The sequence below is a fragment of the Leptosomus discolor genome, chromosome 2 (assembly GCF_034619465.1).
Source record: "Leptosomus discolor isolate bLepDis1 chromosome 2, bLepDis1.hap2, whole genome shotgun sequence".
Classification (NCBI taxonomy): domain Eukaryota; kingdom Metazoa; phylum Chordata; class Aves; order Leptosomiformes; family Leptosomidae; genus Leptosomus; species Leptosomus discolor.
Genome location: NC_141392.1, coordinates 93,776,685 through 93,801,954, shown reverse-complemented (window position 1 = coordinate 93,801,954; position 25,270 = coordinate 93,776,685). Strand labels below are relative to the sequence as shown.

At 37.2% G+C, this 25,270-nt stretch overlaps 1 protein-coding gene across 4 annotated transcripts in view; it reads left to right on the top strand.

Moving 5' to 3' along the window:
• RIMS1 (regulating synaptic membrane exocytosis 1) overlaps positions 1-25,270 on the top strand; it is a 339,793-nt gene that overhangs the window by 241,486 nt on the left and 73,037 nt on the right. For 2 of the 4 annotated variants that reach the window (XM_086461476.1, XM_086461475.1), the window contains 2 exons: positions 3,080-3,192; positions 19,599-19,711. In XM_086461476.1, the coding sequence (XP_086317602.1) occupies positions 3,080-3,192; positions 19,599-19,711 (226 nt within the window). Of the gene's footprint in view, positions 1-1,073; positions 1,257-3,079; positions 3,193-8,710; positions 8,741-19,598; positions 19,712-25,270 lie in introns of those variants that run through there. The other 2 variants (XM_086461474.1, XM_086461477.1) reach the window with 2 other exon arrangements.

Below are 25,270 nucleotides of genomic sequence, written 5' to 3'. Positions count from 1 at the left end.
TTCCAGTTCTTCCATAAACTGCTACTGATGAAATGGCTTTGAAACTAAACCTGTTTGTTATCCTTGGTAGGCATCTGCACACTATCTCATATATACTTTTCTTTTTAGTATGTCTTTTCAGTGTATGATAGTCATAGGAACTAGACAAGCCCTTGGTTACTTTGACTGGATCTTGTGGGAAAGTTGTGCTGGGTGTGTGAAGGGAGGTTTCATAAGTCTGCAGAAATCTGAAGAAAAAAACCAAACAAACCACAAACCAAAAAACCCACAATGAAACTGTGTCACAGGAAATCAAAATTTTTGAAATAATGACAGATACAGTAGTACAATTTACAAAATGCTGTACTGTTGGGAAACCGAGAGAGACTAAAAAGGCACGGTTAGAATACTTTGTCACTCTTCAAACTTGAAATGTTTCAGGTTATCTTCTACTTGCAGTGTATGAAATTATTAAACTACTAATAATTATGCTTTATTATACTAACATGATTAATCATTTTACTGCATATTTTAATTGTATTTTCACTAGAGTTCCTTCAGAACTGTATTTCTGTTTTAGGGCTTACAGCAAAAAGATGCTTAAATAGATTCCTTATTTCAAACTCCTGAGGAAACCAAGGGAATTATATATGTGCTCACATATTGTCCTTTTTTAGGACACTAATTGAAATCCATTTAAAATTTTTAATAAAGATAAAAGCTATGTTTTAGAAACAGAAATGCTTTGTGATAAAACTAGCTGTTCATAGCCTACTCTGTGCTAGTACTTATGTGATAGGTGCTGTTAGCTTGTGTTTGCTGTGTTTAAGATGCAGCTAGCCAACTGTCCTATACATGCAGTGCAGTTCAGCAGTTCCACAGTTCCAATTAGGGTCATGTGTATCTGCAGTGATGAATGTTCTGCAGTTCATCACTTTGAAAATGGATTTGTATTCAGAATTAATAACTTCCATCTGAAAAGTCAACCCTGCTCCTGCAGCCAGGATTTACAATGTTGTTTGATGGAGGGGGGCATGGAAAGGTGTGCCTGGAGCTAACAACTGAACAGTTTCTTTTTGGCCCTGATGTTTTAGGGGTCTGCTACCATCTCTTTCTAGAAGGGGACTTCCAACCCCACGAACAACTGAACAGCCAGTCATTAGGGGAAAACATCACACTCGCTCAAGGTCGAGTGAGCACTCTAGTATCAGACCCTTATGCTCTGTACATCAGCTAGCGCCCGGAGGGTCGGCGCCACCTTCTCCACTTCTGACAAGGTTGCTATTATGTGTACAGCACAGCTTTCATGTTCCGCCTCCCAGGTGTGAGTGTGGTGGTGTACTTTCCTGAGCATACATGGCTCCTTCACTCATTCTGGCACTGTAGATTATCCTCTTGTCATGGTACTTACACTTCTCCCATATCCTTTACGCCACCTTTCTTCACCATCTAGATGGTACTTCTTGCTGTTGAACTTAAATAGTTATGCAATGTAAGAGTAAAAAGCTGACTGTGTTTTGTCCTCCCATTGTTGTCTTTTGTTCTGTGTCCATATGAACATTATCAAAGTATTTCTCTTAAACACTGTGCGGGAAATCACATGCTGTTCACACAGCTAACTGACCTTACAGGCTAAGGGAAAGTCAGTTGATCTACAGAGTGTGAAAGCCAACAGTATTTTGAACTTGCACAAATGTGTTACTTAAAGTTGCAAATTATCTGCTTGTAACCTTAGCGCAGTAGATAAACAGTGCTTATCCGCTATAGTGAGTGTGATATTACATTAACTGGCAAGGGCATTAAAGAGTAGGCGCTCCCTCTCAGTGGTCTGCTTCCTTTCATCTTTGTTTTACTTACTTAAACTTTTCCCATAGTTATTAGAGGTGGCTTAAGACCTACTTATTTTAAATACAAACTTACTAGCATTCCAAAGGTGTTTGAGGTGTTACACTTGGATGCTGTATCTATGTATGAGAAACCAAGTAGCCAAGATGCTCTGGAATAGTGCTAGGTAGTATTCAGCCAAAAGAGTTTTAGAATATTTACTTAGCTTACAAATATTAAAAATCTTGTACACACACACACTCCCAATACTAAGGTTAAATGTGTTTTTCCTCCTTTGAGTTCAGGGAAAAACAATATGTTATCCCATGGGAATAGATACTTGCTGTCCAGTTCTCTGTGCCTGAGTCCAATTATTGCATCAGTGCAAAGGGAATAGACAAGCTGATAAAATATAGATAATCACAGAATCATTCAGGTTGGAAGAGACCTTTGAGATCATCGAGTCCAACCATCAACCCTGCTCTACCAAGCACACCCCTAAACCATATCTCCAAGCACCACATCTAAACAACCTTTAAACACATTAAGGGAAGGTGACTCAAACACCTCCCTGGGCAGCCTATTCCAATGCCTGACAACCCTTTCAGTGGAAAATTTTTTCCTAATGTCAAGCCTATACCTACCCTGGTGCAGCTTGAGTCTGTTCCCTCTTGTTCCATCATTAATTACCTGTGAGAAGAGACCAGCACCTGCCTCTCTACAGTGTCCTCTCAAGTCGTTGTAGAGAGCAATAAGGTCTCCCCTCAGCCTCCTTTTCTTAAGACTAAATAGCCCCAGTCCCTTCAGCCGCTTTTCACAAGACTTATTCTCTAGGCTTTTCACCAGCTTTGTTGCCCCTCTCTTGCCCCTTTGTTGCACCCTTTCCGGCACCTAAACGTGCTGCCACCTAGAGGTGGCATTTTGTATTGCCCTTGTACTAGTGCAGGAGAAAATACATAAATTGCAAGTCATAATCATAAGTGGTTCTTAGAAAACTGTTTTTCATACAGTATTTTTTTTGCTAGTACTTTATTTTAAAAAAATGCAACAAAACAAAGGAAAATATTTCCCCTTAGTTGAAAGCAGTTAGAGAACTTAAATGTGAGGCCTTACAAGTTAACTAGGTATCTAGGCCTGAGTATGTGCATATGGCATAGACCAAATGCAAACTTCTTCAGATCTTCAGTATTTGCAACATAATATGTGTTTAAAATTCAGAACAAAAAAAAATTGTCTTCATTTGGATTATTTTCTTTTATCTTCATTTCATTTGCAGAATACATCAACAAGGAAGTCCCACACAGTCTCCTTCTGCAGACACATCCTTCAGCAGTCGCAGAGGAAGACAGCTACCGCAAGTTCCAGTAAGAAGTGGCAGTATAGAGCAAGGTATCAAATAATGAGCTTATGATAGCTCAAACTCTTTGATTTCTTACATTTCTTTACTTAAAGTCTACTTTCATAACTACGTGTTTAATGCTATAATTCTACCAAGAAAGCAATAGAAGAGAATGAAAGCATATTTGCAGTGTGGGAAATCCAGTAGAGTTTGACTGGCGGGTTATTACACGTGGTTTCCTTGCCTTAATTTTCTAGTACCCTTTTATGTTTTTCTACTTTAAAATTTCTATTAGTCATGGTAGTTTCCAACACACATCTAGTTTGTATTCTGCTAAAGAAATTGGGGGCAAAGATTTTGACAACAATTTGACAGTCTTACTCGTTTCTTATTTTGTGGTTTATATTAATTGTGATGCATTATTACTATAGATTAATAATAAATACTACAGTTCTGTTTTTCTTCTGGAGTTCATAGTTAAGTGAGTAAAAAATGAAAGTAATCACCATGGGAAATGTGAAAACACAGGTCATCAGCTCTTTCTTTCTAAAGAATAAACTGATCAGGCAATGAGTGTTGCTCTTTTCTGAAAAAGGCAGTGTAGACCTAATGGTTGTGGAAGATGTTTTTCACATACTAATATGAAATAAGTATGAATAGTTCTGTTTCTTTTTCTAGCAACATACTGCACACAGAGTATAAGCTATCATGGTAAAATGAAATGGCAAAATGGACATTTGCACATTCAGGTTTTCTTCTGTGTTTAAAAAGCCTGTTTTCTCATTGACTACAAGCAACAGCTGAGATTGCCATGTACCACAAGGTTTTCTTCTACATGGGAAGTAAAGAAATGCTTCTAATGATGAAATACGGTAGTGCTTTATAGAACTGTTGGCAGACTGTTTCCTTGAATAGATAATGTTGCTGACCGTGACCTTCTTATCATGGTAGATTACCATATGGGTTTTTTTGTTTCATGCTTACATTAACATGCAGTCAGCTTACATTAATTTTATGGCTTTGAGCTATGATGACATACTACACCTTCAATTAACACATATAAAAATGTATTCTTGTTTCATATATGTGTTTATTCTGAATGATTAATATACTAATACAAGTGCATTTTATTAATTTTAAACTTTACATTCGAGTCGTCTTATTTTGTTTTGTAGTGACCCTAGGACTGTCTGGACTATAAACTAGTTACAAGCTACATTTACAGCTTCTATTTCTGCATATTTATAAGTTGGGAGCTTTTCAGGGAAATGTAATGAGTAATGAATTTCAAATTTCTTTCATGTTTCTTCTGCAATTTCAGAACTTGGTACAATATATGATTATGAATCAGCTTTTAATTTTAAGGTGGCTTTCCTTCGGATATTCATTTATCATCTCTCTACTGTTCTTGATAACTGGTGTGTTGAGAATAAAATACTAGTTTATGTTTTGTTAAAGACATTGGAAATGAATGTAGAACTTAACATGCAACTGAGTAGAGATAGAATGTATACAGAAGAGGAAAGAAAGAATGAAATTTGAGCAGAAGGCTAAAGCTACTCTAGGTTTAGAAAGTTGTTGATACCATGAACATCTGTAAAATAATGCTGTTTCACTGAACTCTTATTTACGCTTGTGGTTGATATGCTTGTGTCTTATGTATAAAAGGTACAAGTAGGATGCGACATTATTTACTTTGTTGTTATATATCTAACGGCCTATGTCAATACGGCTGGATTACAGCACATGGAATCGAAGGCTAAGGAGATTTCCTTCTCTACATAGTACTTTGATTTTGTCTAAGTGACTGGCTTGTCCTTTTGAAGGGGTGGTTTTCTGATTTTACCCATGTTTAATACTTTGTTCAAGGTGAGAATATATTTGCAGGGAAGTGCTAAATTGAACTAAATAGTTTTCTCTGTATCTTCTGAAATAAATATGGTAGTATGTATAACCTTTATACTACTGTAAGAAACTAAATTCAGTGAGGCTATAAGACCATAGTATTTAGTCTCGTTTACAGTATCAAATTTTAATATCAATTTCACCTGTTTAATCCCTGTCAGATGAATATCAGGCTCAAATGGAGTGACTAGAAATGATTTGTCCCTAATGTAGGGTTGAATCCAAAGCATATTGAGGTCTGTAAAACATTTCCATTAACTGTACTTGGAACTGAATTGTGTTGTTAATGATTTAAATTCCCAGTCATTGTGGATATAGGCAGTGTCAAAATCTAATGCAGTATACAAATGTTATAGGGAGCATTTCAAAATGCATTTTCTTAATTTATAAATAAAGCTACTTCTTGGTGGTCAGTATTGACATCTTGTGCTTCAAGGAAATCCAGTACAATATACCATACGGTATCATTTTTATTGTAGAAGTACTTCTTTACGCTCTATACAAATTCTGTCATGTCAGGAGGGTTGAATACATGTCTGAATATATACATCTATGAATCTATGTCTGTTTAACAAATCACAGTGATTGCTGTAAAAAGATTGAATGTCTGTATATCAAGAGTGGGGTTTTTATTTGCTCTTTGCATATCCAGGAGACATAGAAGAATCCAGTAAAGTAATTTTATTACTCTTTAAAGCTCTCATTATGGGACAAATATGAGAGTTAATGAAGGAGCAAGTGACTGGTAGTGGTTTTCATCTCGAGAAAGAGTGGTATTTTAATCTTTAGCTCTCCATGCTAATAAGGCTTCTTCCGGGACTGACATTGCATTTCAGACATCCCCTTCTGTCATTGTCAAGATTAGAACTAAAAAACTGGTTGTTTCCTTGTCTGTATGAGATGGTGTTGTCTTAATTACTGCTCTGGTCAGCAGTTTGAGAATCATAAAAAAGTCAACTTGTGAGAAAATAAGGTAGTTTTAAAAGGTCCTTATTAGTAGACACACTTCATTTAAAAAAAAAAAAACAACTCGTAGAAGTAATTCTTACAGAGAAGACCAAAGTAGGGGTCCCTGTTCCATTACAGAAATGGGGCTGGGACTGCTAATCAATAAGAGATTAAAAAAATCTTAAATGTAGAGGAAAAAGTCAAATTTAAGGAATCTCAAAACAGCATAATTATGCACATTAGCAAAAAAAAAAAAAAAAAGAAGGCATCTTGGTGATTATGTTCTAAAGGGGATAGCAGCTTTGCCTAATTTTGGAGTGGGGGCGGGAGGTAGTTATTCTCACTTGGAACAGTTCTAACTAAATATTTTTAGCAACTCCAGTAACACAGACTTTTTAAACTGGTTACAGTTAAGATTGTAGGCGTCTGTAATTTTTAGGTAATGTGATTTTTGAGTGTTACTCAAGGAAGGCATGGCTATATTTCTTTTCTTTGCAACCCTGTCAGCAGTACTTCCTAGAATGCAAGACACACTGGGATGTTATTGCATCTAAAGGTCTTGAGATGCTTGAATATTGAAAGTTAGTCTGGTATAAGCATGTCTCTGTGTGTTTTCAAAAAAGTTGTGATGTACTAGTCATTACCCTAACTTACGCTACTTAAGAAGCAATTTTTATTTCTTTGTTTTAACTGATAATTTTATAAAAGGACTTAATAATATGAAAATGTTTTGGCTCAGTGACTAAAGCAGTGAAATTCTAAGCCATGGTAAGGACAATGGTGTGTTCTCAATATGTCAACCCGTGCTGAACTGTAAGAGATTTGCATCAGTGGTTTTTTTATTTGCATCATGTTTGAGTGAAACTCTGCAAATCATTGAGGGATGTGGATTCTGCATTGACTTCGTTTTTCAGCTGTTTCTATAACAACTTCGTTATGTATTTCCATGGTTTTTAAATTATACTTTTGTATAAAACATACTTTTGTGATCTTTACTCAGTCCGTCCTCTGTCATTGAAATTATGAAACATCACAGGAATTCTTACTTGAACAGGATTTCAGGGTGGGTCTCTACGCTTTTGTATAATGGTTAATCACTGTATAGATGAGGGAAATGAATACAGCCTGAAGATTTGTAGCACTTTTCTACGCTCCTTTTTAGCTGCAGTAGATAATATTAGGGGCAATATTACAAAATCTAGGAAGTAAATAAGAAAAAACATATTATGTACTATTGAAATTTATGAACCAACAATATAAATGTGCAGCAATTGTAGTATAGAAACGATCTTTAAGAACTACTTCATACAAAACAGGTCTTTCTCCCTATATCTGCTTCTATTTGGCTCTTCACAGCATGATTTCTTTTTCATAGCTGCAACAGCGTGGTTTTATGTTTCAGAAGTCCTATAAGGACAGCAAGGTTTGTGATAATCAGCAGCCTATTTATATGTAAAGAGCATCTGTAAACATAACTGAACTAGTGTGGGTGTATGTGTTTCCAGTGCCATCTGTTTAACGCAATAGGCCTTATGCAGTGACCTTTAAGTGCGCTCAGCATTAAATACTGCTGTATCTTAGCTCATGTTAGAAAAAGCTGCATAAGCTTTGTACATAGCTTGTATGCAAGGTGAAGTGTATGCGTGCATGTGTGCTGCTGTTTCATGAGGGAAAGCTGAATGTGGATTATTTGTATAAAGTTCATGTGTATAATATTATGTACAAGTCTTTAATGGTAGTCATATCATAGATGAATGAAGTGTTTTGCTGTCCAGTGTTTCCTTTTAACAAATAAGAATCAGAATTTCTTACGGAAAATCAGTATGTTATGAAATAATACATTTGAGTTGCAAATATCTTTTTATATTTAACCAGCTTAAGATCCTAAAAAAAAAAAAAAGAATAGCTAGTGAAAACTATTCTGGGTATATGTACCTGATCAATGAAATGTCATTGCAGTGAGAGTATGGCTTGAGTAATGGTAAAAGATCAAACCATTTCAGTTAAAACATTTTTTCAGATCCATCAGTATAAAACCTGAGTGGCAGAAGAAAAAGAATAAGTCACTTCAATATTAGACTTTAGTCTTTTAGAGTTGTTTCTTTTGTCTTCATATTTCTGGCTTTATTTTGAAATTATTAGGTGGCACTGCATATTTTGAGGCAGCTTGTGGAATCTTTACTCACGCTGGAGAGTATTTTTTCTCAGCATTACTGACTCCTGCAAATGACTTCAAGCCTCATAATCTTGTACGTTTTCCTTAAAGACCGATTTTTTTAATAGTCCAGTGGTTATTGAGTATTAGAGATTTCAGTTAATAGAAAATAAATTTGTAACACTCGTTATTGGAGAAGAGGCTTCAGAATCTAAACCAGGGCTTCATGGTTCAGGAGTGAGAGTGATACTTAAAGCAGTTTTAAGATTTTCATGTCATTCATAAATTTGGGTATGACAATACTGCTCAAGCGGAATAACTAAAGAGTCCACAATCTGGTTCTCAGTAACGTCATTGTTCCTGTTAATTTTAAAGAAAAAGTCATAGGCTTTATTATTTGTCATGGTTTATCATTTTAATTTTCTACATTACTTTTACATATGCTGGAGTACTGCCTACTGTACATGCCATTGTCACATGTAACACATTTCTTTATCTAACTTTAAATTTGCTGATTTCTTTTTCTGTTTCCATCATTCCGTGCATTTAATTCATTGAAGAGCAAGAGAATTTTAACTCTTCCACAAAAGGTAAATATTTATGTAATTTTTTACAAATGTTTGGCGACTGTTAATACTGGCTTTTCGCTCAATATATTCTGTATCTGTATACAGTGTTTAGTTAACAGTGTATAGCAGGCGGGAAGGTTGTTTCTCAACTATCTATATGCTATCTGATGCCTCTTTTCAGAATCTGAAAACGGTTTCTCTTGTGATTTCTAGTTTTCCTATTGAAATTAAATATACTGGATTTAGCAGGAATAGTCATGGCATTCTACATGGCTCAGATGCTGCTTGATTGAATTAAAAGTTCATGCAAAGACTAAGATTTTACCTAAGCTGCTCTTAAGCTCTGCACAACATCTGCGTCTAATGCAGCCATGGCTCTTGGCATCTGTGAAGGATGTTTCATAGGTCTTGTCTTAGGAATAGTTGAAGGTGATGGCCAGAAACTATCCTTCCTATGCGGAGAGGTTATATTTGCATGACAAGCCCTTGCCACTCTGAAAGTTAGTCATGTTGAAGGGCACATTTCTAGGGACAGACATACACTGCTCACATCCTATGGATTTGACCTCGTATGAATTCTTCATGTCTGTGCTGATACTGGTGAATTAGTGAGCTCAAACAACAGGTATCTAAGACTTTCCCACAAAATGAAAAGTGTAGGCCATCATGTCCCTATTGAGGCAGTGTTGCAGAGCAGTTCTATTTTTTTTCTTTTTGCTGCACGTTGGAGTTCTCTCAAAATCAGAATGAAGCTTGAAGAGAAAAAAGGAAAAAAAAATAGTCCCTTTTCATGTTAACTGCGAAATACTATGCTGCACAAACATTAATAGCATGGATTAACCTTTTCTGCCCTTTAGTCCTGAGTCCTGCAGGTCTTGGGAAATTCTGGTCTGGATACAGGCTTTGGTGGGTCAAAGCCAAACTGTGAGTTGAACTGGAATCAAAGTATCTCCTACAACTTCTTTAATTTCTGAAAGGGCGAATCCACTGACGTGCTCATACTTACTTAGGTAAAAATACAGCAGCTGTTCCACTAGCTACAAACTCTCAACACCCATGCCAATTCTCAAGAGTATATTTTCATGATACTGTTAAAAAAAAGATGCAGAAGAAATAATCTTTAGCTTGTATATTAGCAATTACAGGGGTTTTTGCAGTGTTTAGAATGTACCATGAAATGTTTTAGTAAAGTGCTAAGAATGGTTGATTTTACAAATTATTTCTGTTGGGTTTTGCTTTCTTCAGGGTTTTACATTTCTCTCAAACAGAACTATCCAAATCAATCATGCCAGGTTGTTGTTTATGCCTCTTTCAAGTTCACAAACCTTGCCCTGTGATTTGGACTGCAGTGGGTGTTTCTTTGTTTAAAGCAATTGACTTTATGCAGACAAACTACACCATGCCTGTAACAGGTTTGTAAAAGAGCTTGTTTCCACAAGATTTGGATGGATCTGGGCCAAGATATAAGAGTGTGTAGAAAGTGGTGGGATCTTTATGTGCACAGATTCGTCTGGCTCAAGGGAGCTGAATGCAGATGCAGTCCAGAGGCAGAAAAGAGCTAGGCAAAAGGAATGGGAAGTAGAGTGCTGACAGTTCTGGGGGACCATGAATAACTGAAGTTAATCTGACTAGTAGCCCACTGTCACCTCTGACCTTCCCCAGTGCAGAATAAGAGATAAAAGGAATAGATGACAGGTGAGTGGGAGATGAGAATGGGGAGCTACAGGATATTTTGTGGCAAGAGACATAGGTATGAAGGAAAGTATACAGATGTGAATAGCACTGACCAGAAAATCTACAAGAAAATCAAACATCTGTTCCTCTTAATCAATGAGAAGAGTTATGATAAAGTCTTCAGCAGATTACAAAAATGCTGGCTTGGATTGCTGCCAAAACCAGTGATTTACTTTTTTCAAATTTTGAGGTATATGCTTGCTTTCTTGTTTTCTTTTAAATAGAAGCCTCTGTTTGGTTCATCCTTGAAACTCATTGAGGAAGAACTGAGTATTGCATCAGCCAGTTCAGATTTTTATATTGTCTTATCTTCCTTCTGGAGTGGGTTATTAAACTCAAGATGGCCACCATGCCTCTGTGTGTACTGGGAGATCCAAGCTCCTTTACTAGCTTGGCAGTCTGACTGTGCTTTGGTCATGCCTCAGTTCTGATTTGGGAGGAGTCCCAGAGCAGTATCAGCTCCCATGGAAAGGAAACCTAGGCACACAAGCCTAAAGGAGCCACAGCATGTTCTTGTCAAGTACAGGGACCAGGGCTGAAGAGCAGGCTTCAGAGCCCATCTCCCTTGCGGTCTACATGTTGCTGATAAGTACTTTTTGAAGTTGGGCGTGCAGAGAATTGGTAACAAGTTCTTTGTTTTAGCAACAACTTGATTTTTCAGTGTTACTAACCTTGTATTTCAAAATATTCATCTGCTTGCAATTTCAAAATTGTGTGTGTTTTTTAAATTTCACAGTAGAGTTTGCTGTGAATTTTTAAAGTCATGAAACCTACCACAGTGATACTTTGTGTGTGCATGCTGCAAAACTCATCCTGAAAGCTGAACAGAAATAACCTGGAGACTCTCTGTATTATTTCTGAAATGCATCATTGTGGTCCCACAGCAGTGTGAGTTCTCTCTGCTGTGCCACACAACCAGCTCTTCAGTAAATGGTCCCCTCCCTCCTGCTTTCTCTTGCCCATCGTGCTGGGGGATTTTCCCATCCAAATCTCACCACTGCTCTATTTCCCTGCCTTTGTTCTGGACATTGGTTCTGTCCAGTTTCTTCTTCAGCTTGTGTTTCTCACTTCCTCGAAGTGGATACTGGTTTTTCCCCCCCTGATTCCCATCCACAGAGCATCTAAGCAGCACAGACAGATGAAGCTCCTGTTTATGCTGTGTAGAAGGGCTAAGTGTATGTGCCTCTAGACTGCATTATGGCTGTAGCTGTCATTGGTCAACTTTTCTTCTTAGTATGAAGACTGAGAGTGAAGAATAGGTCACATCTCTGTTGGCTCCTGGGTTAAGTGCAGTTTCCCGTTGCCCAACCAGAACCTGCTGTTTGTGCTCCAGAAACACTGTTACTATAAAATAGTTTTTGAGATAGATTTTCACTTCAACTTACTTTTCAGTAGCTTCCTTGTGTAAGCAAATCTTTCTGTCATTTTAGACATCTAGATTTTTCTCTTAAAGTTTGCATCGTAAAGGTTGTATGATATCTGCTGGTAAGGTCTACAGCTACCTGAAATCTTGATGCCAATTTCTTAGAATCATAAGGTTGGAATAGGCCTCTGAGATCAAGTCAAACCATTAACCTAATACCACCACGCCCACTAAAATGTGTCCCAAAGTGCCATTTCTACACATTTTTTGAACACCTCCAGGGATGGTGGCTCCACCACTTCACTGGGCAGCCTCTTCCAATGTTTGACCACTCTTTCTGTAAAGGAATTTTTCCTAATGTCCGATCTAAACTTCCCCTGGTGCAACTTGAGGCCATTTCCTCTTGTCCTATCTCTAGTTACTTGGGAGAAGAAACTGACACCCACCTCACTACAACCTCCTTTCAGGTAGTTGTAGAGAGCGATAAGGTCTCCCCTCAGCCTTCTCTTCTCCAGGCTAAACAACCCCAGTTCCCTCAGCTGCTCCTCCTAAGACCTGTTCTCCAGGCCCTTCACCAGCTTTGTTGCTCTTCTCTGGACATGTTCCAGGACCTCAGTGTCTTTCTTGCAGTGAGGAGCCCAAAACTGCACACGTTATTCGAGGTGCGGCCTCACCAGTGCCGAGTACAGGGGCACAATCACCTCCCTGCTCCTGCTGGCCACACTGTTTCTGATACAGGCCAGGATGCTGTTGGCCTTCTTGGCCACCTGGGCACACTTTGGCTCATGTTCAGCCGGCTGTTGACCAACACCCCCAGTTCCTTTTCCGCTGGGCAGCTTTCCAGCCACTCATCTCCAAGCCTGTAGCGCTGCATGGGGCTGCTGTGACCCAAGTGCAGGACCCGGCACTTGGCCTTGTTGAACCTCATACAATTGGCCTCAGCCCATTGATCCAGCCTGTCCAAGTCCCTCTGCAGAGCCTTCCTACCCTCAAGCAGATCAACACTCTACCCAACTTGGTGTCATCTGCAAAGTTACTGAGGGAGCACTCGATCCCCTTGTCCAGATCATTGATAAAGATATTAAACAAGATCGGTCCCAATACTAAGCCCTGGAGGACACCGCTTGTGACCGGCTGCCAGCTTACTCCAACATTTAATAGTGCAGGTGAGACTGGGAGGATTTCCAAATTGTACTGTTTGCCTACACTTCCTTTCTGTCTTAACAATCTTGAACAGAAGCATGAAGTGCCTTGAGAGTAAATTCTGTGTTTGTTGCAGACTTCACCATTACAGAAAATGGTATGGCCAGTGCTAAGACATCCGTAGGTTTTCTATAGTCTAGGAAAAACTGATATGGTTATTGGTTTTAATCACAGACCAGATTATATCACCAGTCTTTCTGGCATTAAGCCTGTACTTGGGTTTGAGCAAGAATGACCTTTCAGAAAGGTATTTTCACTTTATAATTTTAAGCAATGGAAAATTGTTCCTGTGCTTAACCACCTGATTCTTTAAACGTATGTCTTATTTCATATCTGACTTTACCTAACTGCATAGCTACTGGGCATTATTGTAACTATATCTGCTAAATTGAAGACCCTTCTATAGTTAGAAGTAATGTAAATAATTATGGACTCAAAGCAAGCCACAGATCTCCTTTCTTTTTAATCATTTCCTAAATTTGTTTCTGCAAGACTGTGTCCTGGACTTTGTATAATTCTCATGATTTCTCTGAATCTTTTTCACCAACAGTATGCTTGGATTGATAGTCTTCCTAAAGTATCAGAATTCATTGACCATGGATAAATTCAGTATCTTCCAGTTTCCATATTTGTTTATGATGTCCTAAAACTCCCTGTCTCTGTATGACGTTTTAAGAATTTGTTGTTCTTTTTGTAATCATAAAGGCTTATTTTCGTATACCTTGCCTAAATTTCCCTTCTCCTTTTTTGCTTTGTTATTTGCTGCATAGCAACAATTTTCCACTTCAGAGATAGTGATATTTTGCTGGAGACATGTAGCATGTACAGCAGTTCAATTTTGGGTATAAGGTGGTTTTCCTTGGAATTTGGTGATGGTCACCCTGCTACACAGGAGGTAGTTTCAGTGCTAAATAATTTCTAATCCCTTTTTTCAAATGTATGAGTGGGTTCTTTTTAGATGTTCTTTATTGACAAGATTCACAGCTTTCGAAAGTCTACAGAATGTAGTCTCTTTGATGATTGTTGTAATGTGAAAGAAGTGGATACCTAAACAGTTGAGCTCAGTAATTAAAAACTAGAGCTAGAAAGGCAGCTATAGCATTTACTGTTCCTTGCTAGTTCAGTATTGCTGCCTGTGGTACAACCCTTATTTAAATGAACCTATATGTTTCATACATTATGCTATCAGCTTAATAGATAGGTGTTTATAGCATCATGCCATTTAAGAAATTTTGCAAATATTAGAGTTTAGTCACCCTTTCAACACTTAAATAGGGGACTTAAAACCTTAAAATTATTTCAGTTTCTTTTGCACTGATCACTGCTGTTAATGCAGCTTTTGTAGCTCTCACTGATTTTCGTAGGATTAGTCTGTTGTTGATACCAATGCAGGTTGAATTTATTTTAAAGTCACATTTCATGCATTGTTAGATTCACATTCTGTGGATAACAGAAATATGCCATATGGTACATTCTGTCTATCTACTAAAGTATTTTTAAAAAACCCAGAACTTTATCTGCCCTACTATATTTGATACATTAGTATAGTATATTGCTTAGGGTTCTGTTATACTGTACATAATTGAAAAGGTAGCATATATACTGAACAGTTGGGATACTAGCCAGGTCTAACTTCTCTGTCAGTTAAAGAGCCGATAGGGGTTGAAATGTGCCCATACTAAATTTTTGAGGACAGAAATAAAGATGATGGCTGTTGACTAGTTAATGCCATCAGATGTGACTGTATAAACCTTACCATAGTGCTGACATACTAAAAGGAGTATGACTAGTACATAAATTCTTAGTAAACAGATGTCGTACAAAAATTAAGAAATGGCTGCCCCTTTTAAGAAAAAACAACCGTTGGCCTGTCCTAATTTTCTTTGAGGGTAGGTTGCAGACTGAAAATGAGATCTGTGGCTATTTTCTTTGGCTTATTCCCTACCTCCTTTAAGTAGCATATTATAGAATTGCAAATTTTAGACAATTGACAACAGCATGTATAGGCTGTCAAGAAAACCCAAACACTTTTTTTCTGATGGAAACATGTACCGAGAACTGCCTTTAATGTTAATCAAAACTTCTTTTATCACAAGAAATACAAGCAAGTTTTTGAGTTACCTTATGAGTAAAAAACTTCTTCTATTATGTGCATATGTTAGATTGTTCTTTTACTAATACCACGATCACCTCTGCAAAGACTGGAAATCCAGATGTTTACTTGTACTTCCAGCATGTAGCATATTTAGAATCCTGTAAGGTTTGTTATGAATTACAATACAGGGTACACACTCTTCAGAATGATGTTTCTTGAGTGATATGTGAGGAAGAGACCCAGAAGGAGCTGATGGACCTGCTAGCCTATGACATGGGTGATGGTCTTAATCTTTGTAGACCATGTCTTCTTCCTTTAAATCCCATTCACAGTGGAAGCGAGATGGGACTTAGCAGTGAATTGAATAATAAACTAAAAAATAGCTAAGGGAAATTTTGTTTGTTTGATGGAAGATCATTCAGAACTACATTGGACAGTTAATTCTTGGTAGCTTGGTGTGGTGGGTTGACGCAAGCCAGCAATTAAGCATCCACCAGGTGCTCGCTCACTCCATCATCCACAGTGGGATGAGAAGAGCAGTAGTGTGTAAAAGCTCATGGGCCAAGATAAAGACAGTTTAATAAGTGAAGGGAAAAAATGAAGAAAAAGAAAATAAAACATGAACCTCACCACCAAGTGATGCAAAGAAAATCACTCACCACCTCCCACCAGAAGACCAATGCCCAGCCGGTCTCTGAGCAACAGCTACCTTGGAAAGACTAGCCCCCTTTTTATTGCCAAAAATGATGTCATGTGGTATGGAATGTCCCTTTGGTCAGCTGGGATCAGCTGTCCCAGCTGTTTCCCCTCTCAGTCTCCAGCCTACTTGCTGAGGGTGGGAGGGGCAGCATGAGAAACAGAGAAGACCTTTGTGCTGTGCAAGCACTGCTCAGCAATTGCTAAAACATTAGCTTGTTATCAACACTGTTTTAGTCACAAATCTAAAACTCAGCGCCATACAGGCTGCTGTGAAGAAAACTACCTCCATGCCAGCCAAACCCAGTACACCTGGGATTACAGGAGTCAGACCAGTTTATAAATATGTTAATGGAATTGAAGTATAACATTTTTATTCCATTTGTGTGTCTGTCTTTTCTCTCCTGCATGGCTTGTTTATGTACATCATTGTTGTACAACCTTCACATAGTAAAGCAGTAGTAAAAGCTTTAGCTCTGAACTTGCACCCCTTATCTAAGCAGTCTGCTCAATCAGATCTCTTCTTTCAATTACTTCTTACACTAATTGATATCACATCTGAATCAGCAGCTCTTGAAGAGATGAGAACTATAGCTTTTTGAAGCGTGACTTTTGACACCAAGGAGAGTAATGTGTTGACACAACTGATATTAATGGTAACTGTACCGCTAATTTGAGACACATACGGTAAAACTCCATATTTTGAATTCTAGGGCCACTGTAGAATTTAAAGGTTTTGGGATTACAGTGCTTTGATCTGTAAATTGCTGTGTAGTCCTATCTTTCAAGAGCCTCAGGAAAAGCACTCTGTAAATACTGATGTCCTAAAAGAAAGTAGATCCTTATTTTTCTAAGAGGCAGGTTAAGTTCTTGAAGTGTTGTTTATGTCTCATTTTCGTTACCTGTGGTAACTAGCTGTGTTCCAAGAAAGTAATGTTGATTGTATGGTGCTGTTACCTATGGTTGTTACAGCTTCTGCTAATGTGCTTTTCCTCTTGTGTTAGATTTTTTTTTTCTGCTTCTCATGATTAACAAGTAACGACTATACCAGGCTACTTATCAGGCAGATGATATTTTCCATCACAGAATTGAGCTAGATACAACATATGCTCAGATGTGCATGGTAGACAAAGCTGGAGAGAACACAGTTATGTTTTCTGGGGCAGACTTACATTTCACACAGTTGCTTACTTAAAAATACATTAACGGCTTATTGGTCCTGAATTACATTTTACTCCATGCACAAAACCAAATTTCTCCATTAGAGCATTTAGATTTTAATTCACAATCCTCATTAATTATTCTCATGTTATTATATATAACGATATCTAATAATGAAACCCAGAACGTAAGCGTCTTGTTAAGGTTAAGGATTTAAACATAGCAAAAATCAAGAATTACAGAGTTGAGGTTGAATATTTACCCAGCCTTGACTAAAGTAATTTTCACAGTCACCAAAGTAGCATCTCCTTAAGTAACAGAATATTCTTTCTCAGGTATCGTAAGTAATACAGAGTAACATCATATCATATATATTATTTAGTATAATGTACAGTTGGCAGGGTAAAGCACCTAAAAGTCACACAGTGAAAGGGTTATTTTTTAGAGTAACTGTAATCTTTGCATCATACACATATAGGGCTAAATTTTTAAAGGGGTCTCAATTTTCCCTCTGATTTTATATCCTCTGTCTATTTCTTGCATGTATGATAGGATTAAGATATCTGAGTTTTTAACCTCAGTCACTAATTGATATATCTTAATCCTTTCATATCTGTCCTTAAAATAAGAGGCCATCTTTAAAAATTTCACCTAAAGTGCTCAATTTTGCCTTCAGATACCTCCATGCAACTTCCATTGAAGTAATTGGAGCTGTGCCTGCTTATCTGATGGTGGAACTGGACTCATTGCAATTAAGGTACACATTTACCAACATAATTGGTCATCTGGAATAATCTCTGGCCCCAATGTGACATTCTGCATGTGCAGAATTTCCTAGATTGGACCCTCTGCGTGTGGGAGATTGAAGATTACAATGATAACTATTTCGTGCCTTGAATTTGTAGCTGTAGCGGAATTTTAATGTAATTTGATGTATTTAATTTTAATATTTTTAAATAAGCAGTGTGGAAGGAGAACATGAAAACAGCATATTTTTCACAGTGATGCCTTTATATATTTTTTCATACGCAACCAGCACACAGACATTCCATCATTTCCACAGCACATTATGGATGGTATGTGCATGCACAATTGTAATTTGTGCAGTGGCACACAGTTTAAAGTATCCAACCCTGAGAGTACTGCTTTTCTTTTTTTTGTGTGTGTATGTGTGTGTATCTTTGTGCTTGCAAAGCACAGACAAAAAAATGGATGTAAAGAATTCCACGGTTAGCTAGCATAAAACCCACATATGAGTACTTTGGAACCTCCTAACTCACAATAAAATCTTTAAAAAACATGATAGAGCACTTATTTTCCACTAATTTAAAATTCTGTGTTTTGTGATTGAAAAGTGTTTCCATGCAGCTTTTAAATTGGTGTCTCTCTCCTGTCACTGGTCTGGGCAGGGGCTGTTTACAAAAATCTTTGCTTTTAAAACTAATCATTTTGGAGAGAGTCATATAAATCCATGGTTGACCGAAAAGCAGAAAATTTTGTGGAGGTTTTCCCAAGTAAAATGCCAGTCTTGAATTTGTGAGCACACAAAAAATTCCAACTAAAAGAAGTTGTTCTGGGAAGTTATAACCTGTTAAAACACAGTGAACATAGTGAATACTCCTGTGGTTTAGAATAGTTACTGATGAATGTTTGGGTCTAGTTCTAGAACTGTAAAAAAGTGCCAGTTTTCAACATACTGGTTCTAATGGTATTCCTTTGCATTTATAGTGCTACCAAGTTTAAGAATGGCAGAATATATAGTTCCCTCTGGAAATTATCCACTACCACAAGGGTTAACTTATTTTGAGGATGCCTTAGCCCAAGGGCTTTCACACCACTCTTTCCGTTATTGCAAGGTCATCTTCCTGTGGCAAGCACAGCAATATTGATTGCCATGACTTGTTCAAATTGAAGAAGATGCTCTTTAGAGCACCAAAACTTCTTGGATGTTTAAGATCAAATTTCTTTTTTTAAATAAACACTGTCATAGAGAAGTTGAAAACACAAGAACAAATAATTTCTTTGAAATAGAAGCGAACATCAAAGAGCAAAGTAGTGCTTTTAAAGGACTTTTTGTAAATTAAAAAAATGCTAGAAGATTACTCTATTTTTTTACTATGACTGGTTGAATGGAGAAATTATTCCTCTCAAATAATCTTTAGCTATGGCAAGCAATTATGTTTTAAGGTAGTAGTAGGAGTTCATTAACTTTAAAATAAATTTTAATACTTGTTTAATGCATTAATTCTTAGAATGCTACTGTAATATTTTCTACATTTAAGCAAATACATGGTTAGATGCTCATGGATTTATGTCCCCTGCATCCAGAATACTTAACAGCCTATCAGCTAAATTCTTTCACTCTTTTCGTATCTGTTGCACCAGCTTGGTTCTGTATAGGAAATTGGGATATCTGCCCATTTTCAGGTAAAGACTCTCACAATGGAAGTGCTGGATTTCTTGACATTAGTGTTCCTTTGTTCTGTGTTTACACCCTGCTTGTTCTACATGTTTGTACATTTCTTTGTTTCGTTGAGATGGAAACAAGCTAAAATTGTTGCGAAACTGTTTGTTTTTCCAAAAAGTTTTCCCTATTTTTAATTGATTTTCATTGTGTGTTTTTGCAGCAAGCTTAGTAGTGGAGGAGCGAACAAGACAGATGAAAATGAAAGTGCACCGTTTTAATCAGACGTCAGGGTCTGGTTCTAGCCAAGAACATGAGCGTGAGCAATATACCAAGGTAAAGTCAGTGGTATTGAAATGATACTTTGGCTTGAAAATTGAAGGAATAAACCTGTTTATTTAAAATATTATATAACCCTCAAGAACACTGTGTTATAAAGCCTGACAGAAATGTCTTCAAGTAATAGCTTTTTAACATCATTTTTACCCCCATCTGATGTGCATTAGACTTTGTCTGTGATGTCACCTACAATTAATCTGCAGAAAACAGAGCACTTCAAAAACTAATTCAGGGAAGATCCTTCAACAGCTGTTAAACAAAGTCATGTCACTCTAGCTTAGGAAGTCCCTGGCCTGCAAATCCCTGGAGGCTGGAAAAGTGGGCCATGGAAGTATCATGGTATGTTGGCCCTACTCTTTTTTGATTCTTTAGGCCCTTGCTGTTGTCTCTGACGTTTAGAATGCTAAACAGAACTAGACCCAGTCCCATGCAGCTGTTCTCATATTTGTATAATTTTTTTGCATCCTAATAATGTCACAGGTGAAGTATTTTGTTTCTTGAAATACATACTGATTACTTTGATTTCTTTTTCTAATAAAAGCATAAGGGTTTCCTCTGATAATGACGTGTACATGAAATTGTATTAATGATGTCATATAGAGGGAAGGGAAGTTTTTTTTTTTTCCTCGATAATGCTAAAATTATATCCCACAGCCTTGTAAGTTTAAAACTGTATAGGCTTCGAAGCAAACTGCTGAAAATGTCTCGCACATCTGCACTGCCACTTACAAATCAAGCTGTGAGGGGCTGGAGCTGAACTTTCTGCTAAAGATGTTTTGCCTTGTGATGCCTAATGGAGGGGGAATGTGTAGTTAGTTTCTGTGTTTTCCTTTTAGAAATACAGTACCGTGTTGGTGTAGGCAAAGTAAAGGGCAGAGACAAAACCAGTGGTAACTCAGTTGTGGGGGAAGCATTGCTGCAGTTCTCTTCTGGTGCCACTGGGAGTTAGGTACATTCGATGAGTGACCACGGGACGGCAGTATGAATATAGAAGTCTACTGTAAAAAATTCAGACACACACAGCAGTTGTGTGCACTAAAAATAAGGTCTCAGCATAACAGTAGTAGAAAGAAAATCACAGCTTTTATTAATTTAGACTTTTGTGCTCCAAGAGCCACATTTCAAAGACTTTCTTCACATCAGTAAGAACTAAATGCTTGGTTTTTTGTTTCTACATTTTAAGAGACAAACTTTCCACTTGTGAAAGGTGCCATACAGAAAACAACAAACATTGTCAAGCTCTCAACAGCCACGGACATCAGAACACTCCTGGTGTTCATTGCCATGGCACAGGCACCGGACTTTCTGTCTCTGCCCTTCCAGGGTCAGTTCCCTGTGTTTCGCAGAATTGATGCATGCCCTTATAGGCACAGGTTAAAATAATGGTTAAGTGAGGTATTCGGCAGAAACGAAATCAGAAATTTACTTAAGCAAGGGTAAATAGGCAATTGGACGTCTAACTTGCAATACTTGCAATATCTGACAGATTTGAAAGATTTGTTCAAGATCTTGTTACAGTTAAATATGGAGACAAATTTAATAAGGATATTTCTTTTTTGAGACCACCTCACTGTGAACATAGAACTTAAATGAACAGTTCTCAAAGGGAAGAGAAATAAGAGAAACAAGACTTTAGGTCCTCAATTGCCAAATTGTGGGATATCAGTACTATTAAAAAACCACAACAATTGGAATGGAAATTTCTAATTAGACCGTCTGGCAGAAGCCAGAATTTGTGTAATTAAAACAGCTCATTTGATACTGGATTTGCCATGACCTTCACAAGAGGTCAACTCAGGACAAGAGACTGAGATGCAGTGTGTCTCTGTGGTACTTCCCAACAGGTTAACACGTTTAAAAAATAATAAAAATGGGTTTGATAAAGTTTGCAGGAGAGAAAGGTAATGTGCCATCTGAGGACTTTGGCCAGGATGACCAAACATATACCTTTCTTCACAGTCAAAGGCCAGTTTTCTGATTTGAATTAACTGTGCTTACAGATTGATTCAGATGTTCATATTTTTTCGTTATGAAACATATTTTTTAATCCTGACTCTTTTTAATATTAATCATAAGCATTATTTTTGCTCCTTAATATATTTTTCTTATTGGGTTAATGTAGAGCCAATGTATGGTTAAATAGTTGTTGGAAAACGTCGACCTGCAATGTTACTAATTTCTCTTATCCTCTAGTACCTAGAGTTTTCTAGTGTTGTCTTCAGTTTTCAAATATATGTGGAAATGAAATAAAAAAATGAAATCATGGCATGATGAGTACTAGATGGAAAGAACTCTGTTGAAAATCGGTTTATTCAGATTTTTTTTAAAAAAATAGGACCACAACTCTGAGGAAGCAAATTCTGTGTCCAATGTTATAAGAAAAGTATTTTTAGACCCAGTGTTCTGACAGACATGTAATCCTTTCCATGCTTACATGGTAGTAAGGAGAATGAATTAGTTGTCCTGGACTTCAAATCCAAAAATCTTTTAAGTTTCATGTATTTGCTACATGATAATGGTGTAGTCCTCAATAGGATAGTCTAATCTATAATAACTTTTTAAGTGCTGAGAACAAATTATATTAGCATTTCTAACACTTTTTACTGTATTCAGTGATGTAGCTGTTTGCTTCATATCACTATGGTGATAGTCATCACTTTAAAAATGTTACTAAAGCAAACCTTGTGCTACTGTCTGTCTTTACCCTCAGAAGATGCTGCAAGAGTCAAGAAAATAAACCAGATAGATGAAGATTTAGACAGCTGTAATGGAAATGTAATAAGTCATATTAGGTGGTGCAGTAAAGCTGATGACTGAGACTTGTAAGGACTTAAGAGTATACCTAATTTCTGCTGCCAAAATCTGTGAAAAGTCTTTGAAAGCTGCAGGAGCAAGGCTTACTTTAAATAAAAAAGAAAAAATGTTCACTGGTCTAGTAGACGTTTTGGAACAGCGAGAAAGAAATAGTAAATTACTATTAAAGGAATGGCAGTTGCAAGCAGAGTTTGACCCTCTAACAGAAATGCTTCTTTCTTCCCAAGTAGCAGTGTTTGCCTACAGTTTGAGAAAATAAGCATTTGTATTTACTAGAGAAATGATGGTGTGCTGCATTGAGAAAATGCTCCATTCTGCTTTTCAGAGCAATTAGCTCATATGGATTTGATTCTTCAACTATTTTAGCATTTGCAAATATGCTTGTTTTATTATATATAATATTCTCTAAACATTTCAAAAATTTTCATTCACTAGGGACTGGATCTTCTTTGCTATACTTAATTATGTATATGCCAAATTAATTCCTTAAAGTTAGGTATGTTTTCTCTTATGTTATAACAAGGCTTTTTTTCAGAGCTATTGTAACATGGCCTTTGCAATTTCCAGTCCATTTCTTGTGCTTTTTTTCCATTTCTGTAATTTCTTCTACTCAGTATCTCAATCTTGTAGTCTCAGTAAGCAAGCACTAGATTTTTCAAGCATGCACTGTGCAAGTTAGTGTGTAAACATTTCTAAACACTTCTGTTTTAAACATTTGTATAGCTCTTGATGGCTGTTCCACTCTAATTGTTTTGAGACATTCACAGAGCTCACATCCTTACTTCCTTCAGTTCCAGTGGAAAGATTCCATAATTTATGTGAAAGAGTTAAATTCTAAAAAGTGAAATGAAAAAGGAAAAAAAGAAAAAAGAAAAAAAAAACCACACAGAAAACAACTAACAAAACCAACAAACCCTCTGTGGATAGGGCAAAAGCATTAGAAGAAGAGCTTTAAACATCTGTCTGCCTTCTTTCTTGTATATTGATAAGACTGTACTGGCTAGCATGCACATATTTGTGCTGTTTCAGTGTTTGAGAGCATCAAAGCACTTTGGCAACATAGTTCTGGATTTGCATAGATATAAATGACAGTATATCTTAATTAGGCTTTTAATTCAAAATGCAGTAAGTTATTTATTCCAGATGCCACACACAGAACACAAACACTATGCTGCAGCTGCTCCGGTTTCCCAGAAAATGTGCAACACATTTTTTTGGAAGATCTGTTTATTCAAGAAAGTTACTGATCAGAGCACTGTCGTACATACTTAAAAGGATATCACTCTATATTTAGATGCACTACTGACTCGGTTAAGACTGTATGCGATTGGAAAGCATTTAGCAAAAAAGTGTAATCATGGCATTATTTCAGTGGCACTCTGTGGATTTAACTTGATAGTTATTGTCTACAAGGAAGGGCTGGGTAGAAGACTCGGAATGATACGAGGCTGATTATGTTAAGTTTTGTGGGATGCTGGGCAAGGCACTTAGGGCTATGTGTAGAAAATGCTCTTGGACATTGATGTGATGAGTATCTTCTTTTGACCCCCCTTTTGACCCTTTAAGGAAAAAGTATTAACTATATATCAGACATGGTGTAGTGGATATGGCGGTATTAGGCAGATGGTTGGACTTGATGATCTTAGGGGCCTATTCCAACCTAACCATTCTATATTGCTGTAACAGTCACTCCAGTACTGGTAGAGTTTCAGAAAATTCAATGACGTCCATTCATTCAACTCATGGGCTTCACTGCAGTTTTCCCATGGTTTCACTCATTTTTACTCTTCTCTGTTGGAAAGTTGAGTGCTGTTCACAGTAGTTGAGTTGGATACAATTATGAGAGGAGATACTTAGAATGACTGGTACTTACTGGGCTCTGGACAATCATGTGAGCTGCTTCTAAGACACAGACCCAAACGCTGGTGGGAGTCAGAGGTGAGGCCTGGATGCGCCAAGGTGCCAACTCCTGGGCTATGAACCCCAGCAGCATGCGGAGGAACCCTGTGTGAGCAGTCATAAAACTCAAGCTGCTTTGTGCGTGATTCCTTGTTAGAATAAGGTGCCTCAAAAGATAGCTGTGGTCTCAAGACTCGTGTAAGCCCCTGGATGAATCTAGCCCTTAATGTTTCTGGGCTGTTTTTTTCTTTCCTCATTTTAATTTCCTCACTTTAATCCCCATTTAATTTTCTCATTTAATTTCCTCATTTTAAGCACTTAATGAGGCACATATTTTCAGAGGTTAGTCACCTGAGGCTTTTTTTGTAGTCAAAGGGAGGGGTCACTCCTTCAATTTTCAGAGCTCTGAATTATTGTATTCTCCATGCTTTTGGGAGATAAATCTAGAAATATAAATACTTGTTAATGTAGAAGATAATATAATTATAATGGACTATTAAATTACTTTTAAAAGGTGCTTTATAATCAGTAAAATTGCTAACATTGTTAGTCATTGAGGAGCTGTAAAAATATTCATGAAGGACACTCTTGGTTTACATCTATACTCTTTCCATTGATGTTAACACATCTGCAGTTCATCGTGCCCCTTTTTTCTCCTTTTGCTGGCGTACAAGAAGCAGCAGCTCCACAGGTGGTAAAGTGAATGGAAGAACTACATTTCAGCTGTTTATATTTCAGATAGTTATACTGAAAAACTTCTGTCTTTGTAATGCAGAAGCAGACACTGCAGATAGTTTGAGCATTCGAAGCTAGCTGCTATTAATGTTTAAAAAACCAGACCTG